General features: G+C 38.4%; 1 protein-coding gene across 2 annotated transcripts in view; it reads right to left on the minus strand.

Moving 5' to 3' along the window:
* The window catches only part of LOC115222193 (rab-like protein 2A), a 129,275-nt gene that overhangs the window by 79,201 nt on the left and 28,010 nt on the right, over positions 1 to 22,064 (minus strand). Inside the window, exon 6 of one of the 2 annotated variants that reach the window (XM_036511235.1) lies at positions 1,429 to 1,433. The exons of the other annotated variant lie outside the window; for it this stretch is intronic. Within the exon in view, the coding sequence (XP_036367128.1) occupies positions 1,429 to 1,433 (5 nt within the window). The remainder of the gene's footprint in view (positions 1 to 1,428; positions 1,434 to 22,064) is intronic. 2 annotated transcript variants of the gene reach the window in all.

Below are 22,064 nucleotides of genomic sequence, written 5' to 3' on the forward strand. Positions count from 1 at the left end.
GGTCATTATTTTTTCCCTCAATATTTTTTTAGCACAATATATTCATTCTTCACTCACTTATTACTGTTCTTATTTTAACTCAAGTCCATTTTTCCGTAAATCTTTCGTCTCACATCTGTGATCTCTTCAGTGACATTTTCCGTCCTATTGTGTGCTTCTGCTCTGCTTAGTCCAGTAATAAACAAGTGAAGGACAAATATATAGTGCGTGTGTTTATTTGGCAAAAAAAAATTTTTAAATGACCATCCCAAAATACAACAATATCTGTTTCAACACATGGTTTCACATCAGGAATCTTGCAACACAAATTCGTAAACATGTATATATACATATACATGTTTATGTATACACACACACATGTATATATACATATATATATATATATATATATATATATATATATCCGCTCAGTCGAAGTCGACTCTCGGTCACTCATTGGATCAGTGTCCTCCAGTCAGTTCTATCCTGGGCCGCTTCCTTCAGATTGGCCATGTCCATTCCGGTATCACTCCTGATGGTGTCAAGCCAGCGGGTTCTTGGTCAGCCTCTTCCTCTCTTGCCACTGACCATTCTGAGCATGATGTCCTTCTCCAGGGATTTTCTCCGCATAATATGACCGAAATATGCCAATCTACACTTGGTGATCCCAGCTTCTAGCGACATTTTCGGCCTTATCTGCTTAAGAACTTCTCCATGCTGTTTTTAGTTTTCATCTACCAAGTCCATTGACGAGGCTTTTGTCAAACTAGAGTTTTAGTAAAAGGCACTTGCCCAAGGTGCTACACAGTGGGACTGAATCCAAAACCAAGTCATTTGGAAGCAAACTTCTTTACCACAGAGCCACACCCACCACTTATATATAATATACATGTATATATATATGTGTGTGTGTGTTGCTATTAGTACTATTATTGCTCTGAATGCAGTAAAGGAAGACCCATCCATAGGTAAAAAGTTAAGATGAAACAATCACTAAAATCCTTACAATTTAATTTAACATCTTAGGCAAGTTATTACCAAGATCGATCTGAGTGGCGTAAAATGCATCATGATGCATCTAAACCAGGGGTTCCCAACTAGAGTCCACAGAAGCTTTAAGGAAGTGCACGAGTAAAAAATTGTAGTTTGTGTGTCCATATATAAATTTTTATTGTATTTATTGAAATTTTCAAGATTTGCATTTGGAATTTGTTATGAATTTAACAAAATAGTTTCATTGTTAGTTTTTACCAACCTACAAACATATATTTTATTTCAGAAATTTACATATGCATATATGGTGTCCACTGATAAGCTCTAAGGGTTCCACAAGCAAAATAAGATTGGGAACCCCTGATCTAAACAATGAGTTGAAGAAACAAAACAAGGAAAGAGTTATATCCTGTGGTCAACAGACACATTTAAACCAATCCCAAGCAAAATCAAAACCTTCACTGTCCCCATTGTGACTTTATAACAAAATCTATACCTGAACACAAATTACATTCGTGCATCTATAGCAAATAGATGCAGCTTCTTATATTTTCAATTCTTTTTTCTTTTTAATCCTTTCCTTCAAATGCTTATACATAGAAATCAATGGGAATGATCAACATTAATATTATTATTGAGTGAGAGAGCAGTGCATGACATCAAAGTGACACTGGGGTAAAATATACGAAGCCCAGTATACCATTCATGACTATCCGTCTGATAAGGGTACACCAGGCACAGGCATCACAACCATCACAACCATATGTGCGCGACATGCTGATCTCATATCAAGATAAACAGTGCATGACCTTGCAGGTGGGGCCCAGTTAGAATTTTCTTCTGGTTGAGTAGCCCATCCCACTCAAAAGGTCCCTGAATAAGGATTGTTTAAGGATGTTGAATGAATCACCCATATTTTCAAAGGTGAATTATCCAAACCTTCAAGAATTCCCTTCAACACATGGTTATGATGCTCCCCCACTACTTCTGCTCGTGGTCAGAGATGCACATATCGTCAGCCACTAAGGGACATGGTCAACTGGTTAAGGTCAAATAACTGACAAGCAAATCTGTGGTATTGAGCAGAATATTTGCTGTAGCCTATCTTTTATACCAAGACAAAACAATGTACATGATAACACTTCCAATCAGTTAAGATCAGAAGCCATGAGAGCCACTGCCTGGTACTGCATCAGGGCATATTATTATTATTATCATTATTATCATTATTATTATTATTATTATTCAGTGAGAGAGCAGTGCATGCCATCAAAGTGACACTGGGGTAAAATATACGAAGCCCAGTATACCATTCATGACTATCCGTCTGATAAGGGTACACCAGACACAGGCATCACAACCATATGTACGCGACATGCTGATCTCATATCAAGATAAACAGTGCATGCCCTTGCAGGTGGGGCCCAGTTAGAATTTTCGGATCTTTTCCTTTTGAACGGCAGTTTGTAACATAATTTCTAGGTAACTAAAAAATTTTAAACTTCGTATACTGGTAGAATGTGTTTATAAAACATCATTTTCTCTTGGCTTTATTGAGAAAATTCTATAGGTTGTAACATATTTCGTCTTTAATTTCTTGCATTTCAGCAATTTTAACCAATCACTGGTGTCCATTTAGGTAAATAACATTCTGTGCCGCATGAATATGTTCCTCCTTTAAGAAACAGATTGGGTTTATCTACATTTGTGAAGGAAAAAAGATACCTTTCCCCCACCCCTAACCCTAACTCTAACCCTAAATCTAAAATAGATTGAAATGCAATAGATCGATACTAGGGTTATAATTATGGGTGACATTTTCATACGACACTGCTAAGTTTTTTATAGTTGTTACAAACTGCCGTTCAAAAGGAAAAGATCCAAATTTTCTTCTGGTCAAGTAGCCCCACCCGCTCAAAAGGTCTCTGAATAAGGATTGTTTAAGGATGTTGAATGAACCACCCATATTTTCAAAGGTGAATTATCCAAACCTCCAAGAATTCCTTTCAACACACGGCTATGATGCTCCCCCACTACTTCTGCTCGTGGTCAGAGATGCACATATCGTCAGCCACTAAGGGACATGCTCAACTGGTTAAGGTCAAACAACTGACAAGCAAATCTGTGGTATTGAGTAGAATATTTCCTGTAGCCCATCTTTTACACCAAGACAAAACAATGTACATGATAACACTTCCAATCAGTTAAGATCAGAAGCCATGAGAGCCACATCTGGTACTTATCATTATTATGATTATTATTATTATTATTATCATCATCATCATTATAATTATTATTATTGGGAGTTTTTCATTGTTAAATATTTTCGTTGTTATACTGTTTTTTACACGGATTTTTCGTCCTGTGTTTTGTCCCTTTATGTTATAATTAACTTTTGTCAGCCCTTGTAGCCAATAAAAGAATTAATAATTATTATTATTATTATTATTATTGTTGTTGTTATCATTATTATTAATTATTTTTATTTGACAATGCCACATAAAAGCACCCATTACACTCTGTAAAGTGGTTGGCATTAGGAATGGCATCCAGCCATAGACACCATGCCAAAACAGACAACTGGGGCTTGGTGTAGCCCTCCTGCTTGCCAGCTCTTGTTAAACCATCCAACCCATGCCAGCATGGAAAACAGACATTAAATGATGATGATGATATCCTTGTTTGTAAGAACCAGGTTTTCACACACTAAATAAAGGACTCAATAAAAGAAACAAAGTTAATTGTTTAAGTTTAAAAGTGACTAGCTTATTTATAACTCTTTCTATTATAATTCTTTCCAAAGATTTTAAAGAAAATTTTTGTGATGACTGGATATATATTTTCTTTTAGATCACAAAGAAAGTAAAAAGGAAAGCCGAAAATAAGAATAGATGAAAGGAAGGAAAAAGCACATAAAAAAATTATAAATATAGAAGCTACTCATAAAGAAACTTCAGATATATATATATATATATATATATTAATAGTAATGGTAAGACAACAAAAGAATGAAAGAGACCTTGGTATTATGTAAATAGAGGAATTCATACATACTATACCTACAGATATATATATATGTATATATATATACATACTATACCTACAGATATGTGTGTGGGGGTGTGTGGGTGTGTATGTGTGTGTGTATGATATGTATGTATGATAGTTGTGTGAAAAAGTGCCACACCCTAGCGGTTGAGGGAACCTGTAGAAGAGGCAGACCCAGGAAAACCTGGGACGTGGTGGTGAAGCACGACCTTCGAACTTTAGGTCTCACTGAGGAAATGACTAGAGACTGAGACCTCTGGAAGTGTGCTGTGCGCGAGAAGACCCGGCAGGACAAGTGAGACCATAACCCGTGGCCTTCTACATGGGATGGAGCCAGCCTACGTATGCATACCTTCCCCTCTTGGGACACAAAACTCTACTTGTGAAGACCTGTTGAGGCAAGTGAGGATCAGAATCGAAATCAATCAATGGAAATTGCAGATGTGTTACCAGTGCCGGTGGCATGTAAGAGAACCATCCGTTCATGACCGTTGCCAGCGCTGCCCCGACTGGCCTCGTGCCGGTGGCACATAAAAAGCACCATCTGTTCGTGGCTGTTTGCCAGCTCTGTCTGGCACCTGTGCAGGTGGCACGTAAAAAGCACCCACTACACTCACGGAGTGGTTGGCGTTAGGAAGGGCATCCAGCCGTAGAAACACTGCCAGATCTGACTGGGCCTGATGAAGCCTTCCGGCTTTACAGACCCCAGTTGAACCGTCCAACCCATGCTATCATGGAAAACGGACGCTAAACGATGATGATGATGATGATGATGATGATGATGATGTATCTATTAATATTTGGGGGGGGGTTATATATAAAGGAAACAATTTTAAAGAGGTGCAAGTGTGACTGTATGATAAAATGCTTGATTCTCAACCACATGGTTCCAGGTTCAATTCGACAAGTAGCACCTTCTGAGTGGATTTGGTAGACAGAAACTGAGAGAAGCCTGTCCTATGTGTATCTGCCTCCAACTACCACTTGACAAGTGGTGCTAGTGTGTTTACATCCCTGTAACTTAGCACTTTGGCAAAAGAGACCAACAGAATACTCGAGATGAATTCAAAATACACCACAATCCGATGATAACTTAGCTGGTCAAAATTCAAAGTCACTATTAATACTAAATACTATTTTTGTTAAAGAATAACAAATATATATATATATTTATATATATATATATATATATTTATATATATATATATATATATACATATATATATATATATATATATATATATATATCTATATATATATATATATATTCTTTCTTTTCTTTTCTTTTACTTATTTCAGTCATTTGACTGTGGCCATGCTGGAGCACCGCCTTTAGTCAAGCAAATCGACCCTGGGACTTATTCTTTGTAAGCCTAGTACTTATTCTATCAGTCTCTTTTGCCGAACTGCTAAGTTACGGGGACATAAACACACCAGCATCGGTTGTCAAGCAATGCTAGGGGGACAAACACAGACACACAAACATATACATACACATACATATATATATACACATATACAACAGGCTTCTTTCAGTTTCTGTCTACCAAATCCACTCACAAGGCATTGGTCAGCCCGAGGCTATAGCAGAAGATGCCATGCAGTGGGACTGAACCCGGAACCATGTGGTTGGTAAGCAAGCTACTTATCCTTCCCTTCTTTCCTGAGCGTCAATAATACTTTAATTGTTCCACGTCCTGCGTTGCTGTGTTTTTTTCTCTTTTTTTCTCTGTTTTCTTGTTTGGATTAACTATATATATATATATATATATAGAGAGAGAGAGAGAGAGAAGAGAGAGAGAGAGAGAGAGAGAGAGAGAGAGAGAGGAATGAAGCTAGTATGCTCTGATAGACGGTGCAACATCAGTGTGCATGAACGACACAGTGCAATATGTTGAGGGAAAAATTAGTTCTAAGAGGAAACAGACATAGCATGAAGACAGCTGCACAAAGAACTGTCAATCACTTACAATGGAAAAGGGAGATCCAGGAAGATACGGGGTGAAATAGTGAGCACCAATCTCAAAATTTTGAGCCTCAAAGAGATGACAATGGACCAAGATGTCTAGTGATATGAGGTTTTTGGGAAGACATATTCACCTCAGATGAACTGAGTTCTGAGTGGATTGTGTATTATGTGCTCTCCATTCACCTGTAACATTAATTCACACACTCTACTGCATGCATTGAACTAAACTATATCTCTTCATGCATTGTACTTGTCTCCCCAACACTCACCCAGCTCCTACAACCCAATGCTGCTCTCTTTCTCCCCTCACCCCACTCATTCTGGCTATATCATTGCTATCCTGTTGCTGTGTTCGTTACTCACTGCATTCTCCTTCCCCTTCCCTACTTTGCACTCTTGTGAACTTTCTGCTCATTTACCCTATCCAATTCTCTTTTCCACTCCACTGACATTCACCTCCTTGTACTTTGAAGGTATGCCCTGGAAATTCAACAACTTCTTTCTCTCTCTCCCCAAATGGGATAGCAATGTATCCCCTCTACAGTAAGACACCTGTTTCTGCCCCTCTATCAGTTTAACCTCTCATCACCTAGTACAATGCCACCTCCCACAATACCCCTCTCCCTCTCATTTGAGGGATTTTCTTTTGTCTTGCAAGTTACTTGGTGACCTCACCAGTGCTGGTGCCATGCAAAAAGCACTCAATACACTCTGTAAAGTAAGGAAGGGAATTAAACCATAGAAACCATGCCAAAACTGACAGGAGAGTCTGGTGCAATTCCCTGGCTTGCCAGCTCCTGTCAAATCTTCCAACCCATGCCAGCATGGAAAATGAATGTTAAATGATGATAATGATGATGATGATGATGATGATGATGATATATGCATATGTATACTTTTACACATACATAGAGAAATTTACATACAAACACATGCATATATACACACACACATACTTACATATACACACATATATTACACACACACAGAGTGGGCCTAAAGGTACGCACCAAAACAATTGACATTTTATTTACATTACATTATTATCATTATTATTCATTTTGTTCATCATGTACCTGTACACGTGTATTCATCATTATTTTATTTATTTCATTGAATTTTAGAAAAACTGAAGTACGTGTTCAACAATTCCAGAGCATATTGAGCTTATTTTGTGCATGCCTTTTGGCCCACCTTGTGGTACTAATAAAATACTAACAAAATACAGAAAACATATATCGTATTTTATGCTTCATAAAACATAAAAAATCATTGAGGTAAATAACAGCCAGGGTTACATAATGACTGAAACCTTATATTATCTTGTTAAATCAACTCAGTATATATATATACCCATTATGCAAATTATCAACATCATAAGTAGCACATGCAGTAGGAGATAAACAACCAGATCACAGAGATTCAAGGCCATGTTTTCTCCCACATGAAGGTGGGCAATACACACACACATTCCAATTTGATTATGTAGTTCATATTCTGCACACTAGCCTATCCAGTGGTTTGATGTCCCATATCATACCCCACTGTATGTATATCATACACTAGCATATATATTATGGTACCAACTATTGAGCATGGACTTTTGCTACAAGTCACACTTCACTGTTCAATCATCATCATCAGCTTCATTTCACATTCATGCTCCATGTTGGCAAGGGTCAGACGGTTTGACAAGGACCTGATGAGTTGAAGGATCGCATTATGCTCCATTGTCTTCTTTGGCATGTTTTCTACAGCTGAGTACCTATCTTATTGCCAACCACTTCACAGGTGTGTACTGAGGGCATTTTTTGTGCCACTGGCCCTATTGAGATCCCTTTGTGGCTTGCAAGTCAACTAACACAGTGGGGTAAGGTGCTGCATCCATATGTTATATGGGGGTTAAGGTACGAGGGAAGAGAGTGAGGTAGAGCAGGTCCATATTGTAGAAGAGCCACACAGCTAGTCTCATTTAGGAGAGAGAGAATGAATTAGAGGTATCTTCAAGAAGATGGACAGTAATCCAGATGGCATCTTGGGTAGCTGGAGCAGTAGTTTGTGGGGCTATGAGGGTTTGCAAGAATGTATCCAGGAGGAGATAAGGAAAGTAGAAGAGGTAGACAACATCTGTAAAGATCGGAGGATGATTGATATATATGTAGTGATATCTTACTTCATGTGTGAATACTCAAATGTTTTTGCTTATATATATTATATGCATATATTTACACACACACAGAAACAAAGTACATGTTCATATAGATATATACAGGGTGCAATGGGTAAATTGTCACTAATTTATATTTTTAATTTCATGCATGCGCATTACTTGTTTTTCATTTTGTCAACTGCACAGTATAGTAGGGTCAGTTGGACACTGTCAATAAGAAAAACTGCACCAAGACACAATTCACTCTGCCAGAAATTTAGAAACAACATGCCGTACTGCTTGGCATTCATGCTGAAAGCTCCAATACAAACATTTCAGAGTGCTTGGGTGTCAATCTGAGGACATGTACCAAGAGTGATAAAAACCAAACATCCAGTCAACATCATGGTGTTTGGAGTGATCACTAGTGATGGCAATGTTATGCCACCATTCATCTTCCTACACAGCCTCAGACTCAACACAGAGGCCTACATCAAGCACCTGGAGGAGGTAGTGCAGCCCTGGATCAAGAGGGTGGTTGCTGGAAGATTGATATATATATATGTAGTGATATCTTACTTCATGTGTGAACACTCAACAGGACTCTGCACCATGCTACACAAGCAGGAGAACGCAGCCATGGCTGTTGGACAATTTCTGCAACCCCCTTGATTATTATGTGTGGAGCACAGTTGAAGGAGAGACAAACAAAACTCTTTGTAACACCAAAGATGAACTGAAGGGAAGAATTATGGCAGCATTCACCAATTTAAACAAGGAGACTTCCCAGAAGAGTTATCTGGAGGCCAAGGTTAAGACCATTGGCGATTTTACTGAATAAATTTACACTTTAGTATTTCAAGATATTTTTACATAATTTTGGTAAAAATAACTGTTAAAATGAGATATCAATGTTGTTTCTATTTTTGTGTAATTTAGATGATAGTTTATTCACTGCACTCAGTATATGCATATATATATATAAATACATATATATATACATACATATATATACATGCATGCATACATACATACATACATATATATACATGCATACATACATAAATACACACATATATATATAGCGGGACGCAGGGTTGATCTTAAATACAAAGACCCTCCCAGGTGAAGAATGTACTCCACAGCATAGGCTAGTCATTAGAGACTTTAGGCTCGAGGCCAGAAGGATACTTAGAAGCAGACCAACCCAGAAAAGAAGGATTTGGAAGATAAAGAACCCTTCACACAGTCAGAGATTTAGGGACATCCTCATCAAGAAATTTGATGAGAGGGAGGAGGAGTTACAGACGTCGGACATAGAAGGTAGCTGGAAATTCCTACGGGACAGCTTGCTGAGTGCCACAGACCAAGTCTGTGGATGGTGCAAAGTCCCTTCCAGACCCAGAGTTACATGGTGGTGGAATAGAACGGTAGACAAAGCCGTTAGGGGAAAGAAACAAGCCTGGAAAGCCTGGAAGGATGGTGGTTGCAGGGAACGGTACCAGGTAGCCAAAAGGGAGGCTGAGAGGCAGGTATACTTAGCCAAGAGTGAAGCAGAAAAGGAGTTTGCTAATGTCCAGCAATGTGAGGACCAAAGAACTGAGGTATTTTGGCTTGCAAGACAGTGTGGGAGAGAAAACTGTGATGTCATAGGAGAGAAATGTGTCCGCATGGATGATGGTGCACTTGCTTTTAGTGATTCTGAAAAGAAAAAGGCTTGGAGAAGCCATTATGAAAGACTGCTGAATGTGGAGAATGAATGGGAGGAGGAGAGCCTTCCAAATGTTGACCCAGTAGAGGGACCAGCTATCCAAATAGAGAGCTCCCTAGTAGTTAAAGCAATTAAGGGTATGAAGCCAGGAATAGCCCCTGGCTCATCAGGAATCACTGCTGAGATGCTTAAAACAGCTGGTTGTGTGGGCAATGGCCTAGTCACCCGCATTGTAAACCACGTAGTTCATAATGGAGTCATACCCAATGACTGGCGTAGCAGCACCATAGTTAACTGCTACAAGGGTAAAGGTGATGCTCTAGACAGGAATAAATACAGGGGTGTTAAACTGCTGGATTAGGTGATGAAGGTCACAGAGAGGGTCATAGTCCATCTCATTAGTGAGAGAGTCTGCTTAGATGAGATGCAGTTTGGTTTTGTTCCGGGTAGAAGCACCACTGATGCCATATTCCTGGTTCGACAACTGCAGGAGAAATACCTAGCTAAAGATAAACCCCTCTACTTAGCTTTTGCGGACTTGGAGAAAGCCTTTGACAGGGTCCCCTGATCCCTTATCTGGTGGGCAATGCAGAAACTGGAGATTGATGAATGGTTGATAAGGGCTGTACAGGCCCTATACAGATAGACCGTTAGTAAGGTTAGGATTGGCAACAAGTATAGTGAAGAATTCCGGGTAGAAGTAGGGGTCCACTAAGGTTCAGCCTTTAGTCCCCTTCTATTCATCATAGTCCTCCAGGCAATAACAGAGGAATTCAAGACAGGTTGCCCCTGGGAGTTCCTCTATGCTGATGACCTGGCCTTCATAGCAGAATCACTACCGGAACTAGAAAATAAATTTCGGGTGTGGAAACTAGGTTTAAAATCAAAGGGCCTTAGAGTAAATGTAGCAAAGACCAAAGTTATAGTAAGCAGAAAGGCGAACTCAGCACACACACCCTCGGGCAGGTGACCCTGCTCGATCTGTAGAAAAGGTGTAGGTAGAAACTCCATAAGATGTACCCAGTGTAAGCTAAGGACGCATAAGAGGTGCAACAACATCAAAGGGAAATTAACTGATAAGATAGCTTTCATGTGCGGCAGATGCACAGGGGCAATAGGCACCACAGATACTCAAAAAACAGATTCCATCACACTTCAGGGGAAGAAACTAGAAGTAGTTGATAGTTTCCGCTACCTAGGTGACCAAGTTAGTAGTGGAGGTGGATGCTCAGAGAGTGTCACCACTAGAATACGAATAGCCTGGGCAAAGTTTAGAAAGCTCCTACCCCTACTGGTGACAAAGGGTCTTTCGCTCAGAGTGACAGGTAGATTGTATGATGCATGTGTGCGAACTGACATGGTTCACGGTAGTGAAACATGGACTGTAACTGCAGAGGACATGCATAGACTCGAAAGAAATGAAGCTAGCATGATCCGCTGGATGTGTAATGTCAATATGCACACACGACAGATTGTAAGCCACTGAGAGAAATGCTGGACATAAGAAGTATCAGATGTGGTGTGCAAGAGAGACGTTTGCACTGGTATGGTCATGTACTGTGGATGGATGAGGAGAGATGTGTGAAGAAGTGCCACACCCAAACAGTTGAAGGTATCAGGGGAAGAGGTAGACCCAGGAAGACATGGGATGAGTTAGTCAAGCATGACCTTCGAACATTAGGCCTCACAAAGGCAATGACGAAATACCAAAACCTCTGGAGATATGCTGTGACTGCAAGGACCTGACAAATAATGTGAGTTCATGGCTGCTTCCTGCACCAGTTTCGCATAGCCCCAGCCCATCCAAAGTACCTTGTATTGCAGAATGACCTGCTGTGCTTACCTTGGATCGTAGGGTGAGGTGCTGTGCTTGAGGAGACCTACTGAGTCAAGTACATCAACATCAAAATAACTATCAAATGGAAATTGTAGTTAGGATATCTGTGCCGGTGGCACATAAAAGGCACCCACTATACTCACTGGGTGGTTGGTACTAGGAAGGGCATCCAGCTGTAGAAACACTGCCAGATCAGACTGGAGCCTGGTGCAGCCTCCTGGCTTCCCAGACCTGGGTCGAACCATCCAACCCATGCTAACATGGAAAACGGACATTAAACGATGATGATGATATATATATATATATATATATATATATATATATATATATATATATATATACACAAATAAGAAAATGGAGGAACAGATTCCTTTCAATCATCGATTTACAGATATTACCAATTCATATTATTTATTAACTACTGAAATAGGAACATCCAAATCCAACTGGAATAAAACAATATACATCAATAAGTAAGATAATACTATAAAAATAATATACATAAAATGGATCTTACAGCTGTTTCAGCCTGTAGATAAAGGTATCTCATTGTGCCTATATTAGTCAGATCTATTGAGGTAATATGCAGTTAAAAATGAGTTACTTATATATATATCTCAAGGCCTCGTCAGAGATTATAAAGAAATTTTATAATTGTACTTTCTCTCTCTTTTATTATTATTCCAAATACCACCATCAACACTATTACTTTTAATTAAAGCATCATCAACTCTCCCTAAATTTTTTGTCTCTCTTTCTCTCCCTCTCTCTCTCTCTCTCTCTCTCTCTCTCTCTCTCTGTCTGTCTTTGCCACCACCCTCATCATCTCTATGCCTACTATTACTCTCACTCCATCATGAGGAATAATTTGAGTGTCACTGACTAGTGAGAGACGGGGTGTAAGTGTGACACACTGATACATGGAAATTAGTTTTTGCATTTATTCTATTAGATGTATATATATATAGATATATGTATGTATGTATGTATGTATGTATGTATGTATGTATGTATGTATGTATGTATGCATGTGTGTGTGTGTGTGTGTGTATGTAAGTATGTATGTATGCATGTATATATAAATATACATACACACACACACTCATACAGATATATATATACATGCTCATCTGAATTCAAACACTAACATATAAACAAACAATAATCCTTCACACTAAATATGGATAAACCAGTTGCTGCTACCAAATAAAAATAAATCTTTTATGAAAGCAGTAAAATTACTCTTGCATCACTCCACCCACCTGATGAAACACTCCCTCCATAGAAACAAAAATATATATACAAAGCTCGATGAATAAAACTAAGTCAAAGTCAACTTTAACTTTATAAAAATATATAAATACCATACTGAAGGGAGTCCTTCAGTTTATGATGTTAAACTGCTTTTATATTTAATGTTACATAAAAACAAACATCAATGAATGTATGCATGTATGGATAGACAGAAAGATAGATACACATACATATAAACATGCATAAATAGATAGAGACAGATAGACAGACAACCTGTGTGCTAGAGTGTTATCCTGATGAGACAAAACCTCTTTCATCAGTTTTCCTTGGTGTTTGGTCTCAATAGCCTTTTGTAACTACATTAGTAAGTTGACATAATACTCTCCATTGATGGTGTCATCCTTTTGAAGATAGTCAATAAACACTATGCTTTTACATCCCAAAAAAACGAAGTCATCACCTTCTCTGCAGATGAAATGATTTTGGCCTTCTTTGAAGCAGGTGAGGATGGGTGTTTCCACTGTGTACAGTGTCTCTTTGTCTATGGCTTAAAGTGATGAACCCAATATTTATCCCGAGTAGGAAATGTACAAAGAAACCAACTGGATCTGCCTCAAACAATGTCAGATCTTCCCTGATCAGGTTTATGTCCAGGTGTCAGAAAATGTGACACCCACCAAACAGAATCCTTCCTCATGACAAATCCATTGGGCAGAATACTCTTAAACCTCTCACAGGATATGCTAATAGCATAGACTATTTGATTTATAGTCAATCAACTGTCATCCATCACCAAGTAGTGACCATGATCTATTTTTCCCTCAGTTGTAGCAGTTGCAGGATGTCCAGACCTTGGGCCATCTTCAAGTTTCTCCCTTCAACTTCTAAATTTAGCTGCCCACTTTTGCACTGTTAATAAAGCTGGAGCATCATCCCCTTATGTAGCAACCATGTCTGCATGAATGTCATTGGGGGCTATATATGTGTGTGTGAACCGATAATGATGATGATGATGATGATATATATATATTTCGTTTTGGGATTTGGTTTGCAAGATTCTTTATATGAGTTCGTGTGTTGAAGCATATTCTGTTGTGTCTGGGGAGAGTCATTTTCTTTTTGTGCCTTATAATATAACACACTCACTGGCAAAATTTCCACTTTTTCCTTATTTTTATTTTCCTAAAATTTTCGTTTTCTCTCAGAGAGTCAAAACTATTGAAAAGGTTGCAAGACGCAGAAAATTACTCTCCCCAGACACAACAGTATATACATATATATATAGTTTTGTTATATTCTGTCAAGAATGTATTCAAGTACAGTACAAAGCTCATCCACCTTCAGAATAACCCATTAGTATAGGTAGTATTATTATATACTTCAAACCCCAAAATAAAGCATTTGACACATGTGAATATCACCTGAGGAAATACAACTAGATCTCATTATGCAAATAAACAGTTGCATAATCAAATATCTGTATTATTGGAGAACTATGTTGTGTTGAAAGAATTGTAGCAAATACATGCATACATATATTTATACATATATATATACATATATACATGTACATACATACATACATACATACATACATACATACATACATACATATATATATATATATATATATATATATATATATATATATATATATATATATATATATATATATATATAGGTGCAGGTGTGACTGTGTGGTAAGGAAGTTGGTTCCAAAGCACATAGTCCTGGGTTCATTCCCACTGTGTGGTAACTTGGCATGTGTCTTCAGCTATAGCCTCAGACCGACCAAAGTCTTTTGAGTGGGTTTGGTAGAGAGAAAATGAAAGAAATGAATCGTATATATATGTATATATGTAAGTGTATGTGTGTGTTTTTGTGTCTGTGTTTCACCCTCATCACTGCTTCACAACTGGTGTTGGCTTATTTACATCCCCATAACTTACTGGTTTGACAAGAAGAGAATGATAGAATAAGTACTATGCTTATCAAAATAAAAAAAAAATATAGCATTTGATTCATTTGACAAAAAATTCTTCAAGGAAGTGTCTCATATTTTTGCTTGCCCACTCAATTGTATCTATCAATCTATCTTTCTGTGTATATATACATAACACACACACACAAACATACATATATACATGTTATTATATGTGCATATATATATCTACTACATTAAAATCAATGTATTTATGTGTGTTTGTGTGTTACACATTCAAAAACTACCACACCTCTCCTAATGAAATTTGCAACACAAAATCCAAGCCTAGGGCAAAGGATAATGCCGTATGTTTCATACAATTTCATGGACCAAAATTACTGAATAGATCCTTGTGATATTTGGGATTTAGATTCAATGCATAAGGACGGGTATAATACAGTATGTTTGGTTTGAATTTGAGGTGAACCTCCCATGAAAATTCATAAATTTCTGAAGTTGATGAAATTTCAACCATAGGCAATTGATACACATCAAGAGGTATTCCCAAAGTTTCCGCTTCTCATGAGGATTCTAAGACCCCTTAGTGGAGGCCTGTACTCCCAAATTTTAGTCATTTTTTTTTAATGATCCAAAACAAGGTCAAAAGTACTGAATGGATCTTTATGAAATTTGGAAATTATATTCTATGCATAAAGACAGATGTAATGCAGTGTATGTTTGAAAGTGAGGGGGCATAAATGGGGCCATAACCCTTATGAAAATTCATATATTTTTGCTGTTGATGAAATTTAACCATAGATATTAGACACAAATGAAGTAATATTCCTAAAATTTCAACTTCGAAGAAGTTAGTAAGACTTCTTAATCACCACTATTTAGTTGTTTTTCCTAAGCCAAGACGAATACAATTGTAGTCTTGGAAGCTCTAGACTCACCCGAGCATACAAGATGAGCATTATTTGTAATTCAATGGTACAACAGTGTAAGAGTTTGCTTTGAGATATACTTAGATTGTGATTTCTGTAATGTGGTGCATAAATTGTCAAGTAAAGGAGATGCATCTTTGCCTGCTTTGATTCAGTTGCAAATTGTTATTTTGAGTGAAGTTATTTGGTTGCAGACCTCCTCTGAGTTTTTTTATTATCACTGGGTCAGAGATAGTCCCCAGGTGGTAACATTGATGTCAAGGCCTTTTCAGATAAGTGATTAGTCATTCAAAGAGATTTATAGATTGCAAATTTATTCTGTTCAGTTGCATATTGGCATAGTGATCATTGGCAAACTCTAGAGGTGGCACTTTCATTTCCCCTTCGCCCTCATGTCACACAGTTGTTAATACTTATTTGAGTTGGGTCACACCCTTCCTATTGCTATAGATCTATAATGCATCTTACGGCTATGCCAGTCACCTGTATGGTGAGGAATCCTACATTGGGGAGTGGTAATGGCTAGGGTAGGGTAGCTGACTGTTTATTGTGATCATTCTTCTTTTGGTTTCCTGTAGCTTTGCTCTCTTTCACAAACCCAGTGAACATGCATATATTTCTGATTTTAAAGAAATTTGAACAATTGATATGAAACAACAATTCAACTTCTCTGGGTAACTTTCAAACCCCCACCCCTAATAGGGGCCTTAACTCGCACATTTTAAAGCTCCATGCTCTCCATTTTTCAGGAGCAAAATCCATTCAATAGGTTTTATAAGATTTGGATTTTGGAATCTCGGCATAAAGATGAGTAGTATGGGATAAATATGTCATGATCAGAATTTTTGTTATGGTATGTATAGAGGGAAAGAATGACCATTAAAATTCTGCAATTTTGATGAAATTTGAATCATAGGCATTCCAGTTTATTAGAGAGAATATAAAAGAAAAGTCTAATTCTTCAATTCCATGTGACACAGGCAAAGCAGGGTATCTCTGAGGCAAGTGGAATTGCTGTCGTGGCCGATGACAGTACTGCCTGATTGGCACCCATGCCAGTGGAACATTAGAAGCACCATTCGAGCATGATTGTTGCCAGGGCCACTGATTGGCTCCTGTGCCGGTGGCACGTAAAAAAGCACCATTTGAGCATGCTCATTGCCAGTGCCGCCAGACTGGCTCCTGTGCAGGTGGTATGTAAAAAGCACCTTTTGAGCGTGGCTGATGCCAGTACTACCTGACTGGCCCTCGTGCCGGTGGCTCATAAAAGCACCCACTACACTCTTGGAGTGGTTGGTGTTAGGAAGGGCATCCAGCTTTAGAAACTTTGCTAGATCAGATTGAAGACTGGTGTAGCCATCTGGCATGCCAGCCCTCAGTCAAACCGTCCAAATCATGTCAGCATGGAAAGTGGACATTAAACGATGACGATGATGATGATATATCAGGCGCAGGAGTGGTTGTGTGGTAAGTAGCTTGCTTGCCAACCACATGGTTCCAGGTTTGGTCCCACTGTGTGGCACGATGGGCAAATGTCTTCTACTATAGCCTCATGCCAACCAAAGCCTTGTGAGAGGATTTGGTAGATGGAAACTGAAAGAAGCCCATTGTATATATATGTGTGTGTGTGTATGCTTGTGTGTCCCCTCACCACCACCACCACCAACACCTGACAACCGATGCTGGCGTGTGTATGTCTCCGTCACTTAGCTGTTCAGTAAGAGACCAATAGAATAAGTCCTGGGGCTGATTTGTTTGACTAAAGGCAGTGCTCCAGCATGGCTGCAGTCAAATGACTGAAACAAGTAAAAGAATAAAAGAACATATATATATATATATATATATATATATGTATATAATGTATGTACATATATATGTGTGTGTGTGTGTGTATATATGTATAGATACCATCATCATCATTTAATGTTTGCCTTCCATGCTGGCATGGGTGGGACAGTTTGACAGGAGCCTGCACTAGACTTTTACAGCTGGATGCATTTCCTTACACCAACCACCCAGCAGAGTGGACTTAGTGCTTTTTACATGGCACAAGCAAAGGCAAGGTCAGTTTTGGAAAGGTTTTTACATCTGGATGCCTTTCAAAACACCAACCACTTTGCAGTGTGAACTAGGTGCTTTTAAGAGGCACCTACACTGACAGGGTCACCAAGTAACTTGCAAGGCAAAAATCTTTCAAGAAGAGAGGGGGCATTGAAAGAGGTGATCTTGTGTTCGATGATGAAAGGTTAAAGTGAGACAGAGACATGTGTCTTGCTGTAAAGGAGGTACAAGATTACCTGGAGAAAGTGCACGAGAGAGAGTGGGAGCGAGAAAGATCAGGAATGAAGACAGAAATAGGTGTGCTACCACAATGGAGGTACATGGTTACCCAACTTGAGGGAAGTGCAGGAGAGAGGGTGGGAGACAGCAGGATAGAGATGGTGGCAAACTGCCAGGTATACTCACAAGGAATGGGGACCAAAATATGAATGGGATGGTAGAGTAAAGGAAAAGAGAGATATTGATGGTGGCAAGTGCCACGGCATACCCTTGAGGTTCAATCATCATAATATAAGTGGCAGGATACTGCCAAAGAAGTGTGATTAAAGAGTGCGGAAGGGAAGTGAGGGAGGACTACCAGCTAGCAATGATACAGAGAAACAGGACCATGAGGACAGGATTGGGAAATGAGAGGTAGACATAGTGCATGAAGGAGGAAATGTGAGGAAGAGAAGAGATGTAGAGATGTCATTTGGTTTGTTGTGGTAGGGTGTGTTAAAAGTTTTCTTTATACTTGCAGGTGAAACACACAGGTTAGCAGATAGCAATGATACAGTGAGACAGGACCAATAGGACAGGATTGGGGAGTGGGAGGTAAGCATAATGCATGAAGCAGAAATGTGAGAAAGAGTAGAGATGTAGAGATGTAGTTTGGTTTGTTGTGGTAGAGTGTGTGAGAAGTTTTCTTGTTATGCATGGGTGGGACACACAATGCTTCTCCTCAAGATCCTCATATTGCAAGACAGCTTGGTTCATTATCATTTCCTCTGTTAAGCCCAATATCCTGTGACTGGTCCTTACCACTACATCCCACACCTCCCTGGGCCTCCCTCTTCTGCAGGTATCATCCACTTTCAGTGATCAGCTCTTCTTATGCATCTGTCCTTATTCATGTGCATCACATGTCCAAACCAACATAGTCTTCTCTCTTGCATGCTATATTTAATTCCTCTTATGCACATCTTTTCTCTCAATACATTTGCACTTTGTTGTACTTGTGCAATCATAAATATTAAAGAATTTTTAATAAGCATAAGGTTTACATAGCTAATTGCCTTAGCAAAAACAGTACACAAATTATAGCAACACATAATGTTAAAATAATATCAAAAATTCAAAATGGCTATTATAATCAGAGTAGCATAATAAATATTAAGCATAATAACATTACACGGATTAAAAAATCTCAAATACAAGAGAACATTAAGAATTTTAAAATCACTGAAAGGGAAACAACCCAATTTAACATAAGTCCAATAAAATAGAAGTTTAGCTAGAATTAGAAGAAAGATAACATTATCTAAAAGAGTAAATAGTAATAAAGAACTTGGTGGAAATGAATTTAATTCTACAGTAAATGATCAATTTAAAACTAAATCTGAGAGAAATATAAAATATATTTGCAATTTTTCTAAACAAGAATCCTGTTATCTAAAAAATAAATGTAAGACTTAAAATGTAATATTCAATTCTGTACATCATACCTAACACCGTATACATATATATATATATATACATATATATATATATATATATATATATATATACATATCAAAATAAGCAACAAGGATATCCAGAGGTAATGCAGTATGATCGTTTCATGCAACTCCATTTAATTGAAACAATGCACTCATTTCATTACATCAATTTAAAAAATAGAGCAATCTTCAGCTGCATAGACACAGAATTTAATTAAATTAGAACAGGACACATTAGTATAATTTTAACTAAAATCTCCAAGAAGTTAAGGAGAACATGTATCAACAACATCATAGTTGTAACTGAAACTTTTTTCAAAAAGATACTGCATGTCACTGATTTTTCTGATATTTTGTTTTTTTTATGGGGTCAGTTTTAATTTATAGACTAGTTTATCAAATCCTTTGTATATTTAAGGCTGAGAGAAAACAGAGGGTAGCATCTACCCTCTGTTTTCTCTCAGTCATAAAATATGACTAAAATTTTGTCAGTGAACAGGTCATATGTATACATATGTTTGTATATGTGTGTATATGTATATATATATATATATATATATATATATATATATAGCAATAATAATTCTCTAAATGAGATATAGACAGTAACTGCTCCATAACATAAGGGACTAAAGCCATCTGAATATGGCTAGGGACAGGGCAGGGTGGATATAACTACACCTGATTATATATACACTTTAGATGAGTTGTAGTGCACCTGAGCACTGTACACAATTATTATTATTATTATTATTATTATTATTACTGTTGCATTTAGCCCCAGGCGAACATCAACGTCGCCAGATAGGCTTGACACCATCACGGCGTCCTCTATCCTGCAAAGGGAGATAATTCCCCGATGAAGCGGAAACCACACACGGACCTAGGTTTCAAGGTGTTTGCCTATTATCAACATATGGTAGGCGCTGCTTCCTCGACGAACAACCCACTTTGCAGGATATTTATATATAGATTTTCAAGCAAAATACATTTGCTGATTTCGAAAATCTGTTCGACAGCAATAATAGTCCCTTATGTTATGGAGCAGTTACTGTCTATATCTCATTTAGAGAATTATTATTGCTGTCGAACAGATTTTCGAAATCAGCAAATGTATTTTGCTTGAAAATCTATATATAAATATCCTGCAGAGTGGGTTGTTCGTCGAGGAAGCGGCGCCTACCATACGTTGATAATAGGCAAACACCTTGAAACCTAGGTCCGTGTGTGGTTTCCGCTTCATCGGGGAATTATCTCCCTTTGCAGGATAGAGGACGCCGTGATGGTGTCAAGCCTATCTGGCGACGTTGATGTTCGCCTGGGGCTAAATGCAACAGTAACACCCCCACCACCCTGCCCTGTCCCTAGCCATATTCAGATGGCTTTAGTCCCTTATGTTATAGAGCAGTTACTGTCTATATCTCATTTAGAGAATTATTATTGCTGTCGAACAGATTTTCGAAATCAGCAAATGTATTTTGCTTGAAAATCTATATATAAATATCCACCCTGCCCTGTCCCTAGCCATATTCAGATGGCTTTAGTCCCTTATGTTATATATTGTATCTTTGTGGTACCAGTGCCGGTGGCACACAAGAAAATCATCCGAACGTGGCCGTAGCCAGTACCGCATAGACTGGCCTCCGTGCTTTGGGGACGTAACAAACACCATCCGATCGTGGCCGCCCGCCAGCCTCATCTGGCACCTGTGTCGGTGGCACATAAAAACACCATCCGAGCGTGGCCGTCTGCCAGCCTCGTCTGGCACCTGTGTCGGTGGCAAATAAAAACACCATCCGAGCGTGGCCGTTCGCCAGCCTCGTCTGGCACCTGTGTCGGTGGCACATAAAATCACCCACTACACTCTCGGAGTGGTTGGCGTTAGGAAGGGCATCCAGCTGTAGAAACACTGCCAGATCTGACTGGCCTGGTGCAGCCTTCGGGCTCCCCAGACCCCAGTTGAACCGTCCAACCCATGCTAGCATGGAAAACGGACGCTAAATGATGATGATGATGATGATGATGATGATATATGCATGCATCATGATCCATTCAGTACTTATGATTTTGTTTTGGATCATAAAATATTACTAAAATTTGGGAGTTAAGCCCCCATTAGGGGGTCTTAGAATCCTCATGAGAAGCGGAAACTTTGGGAATATTTCTTGATGTGTATCACTTACCTATGGTTGTAATTTCATCAATAAAAGAAACTTATGAATTTTCACAGGGGGTTCTGCTCCCTTTAAGCCACCGCAAATTCAAACCAAACATACTGCATTATACCCGTCCTTATGCATTGAATCTAAATCCCAAATATCATAAGGATCTATTCAGTAATTTTGGTCCATGAAATTGTATGAAACATACAGCATTACCCTTTGCTCTAGGCTTGGATTTTATGTTCCAAATTTCATTAGGAGGGGTGCAGTAGTTTTTGAATGTGTAAGTAACACACAAATACACATAAAAACATTGACTTTTATATAATAGAT

The sequence above is a fragment of the Octopus sinensis genome, linkage group LG19 (assembly GCF_006345805.1).
Source record: "Octopus sinensis linkage group LG19, ASM634580v1, whole genome shotgun sequence".
NCBI classification, from domain to species: domain Eukaryota; kingdom Metazoa; phylum Mollusca; class Cephalopoda; order Octopoda; family Octopodidae; genus Octopus; species Octopus sinensis.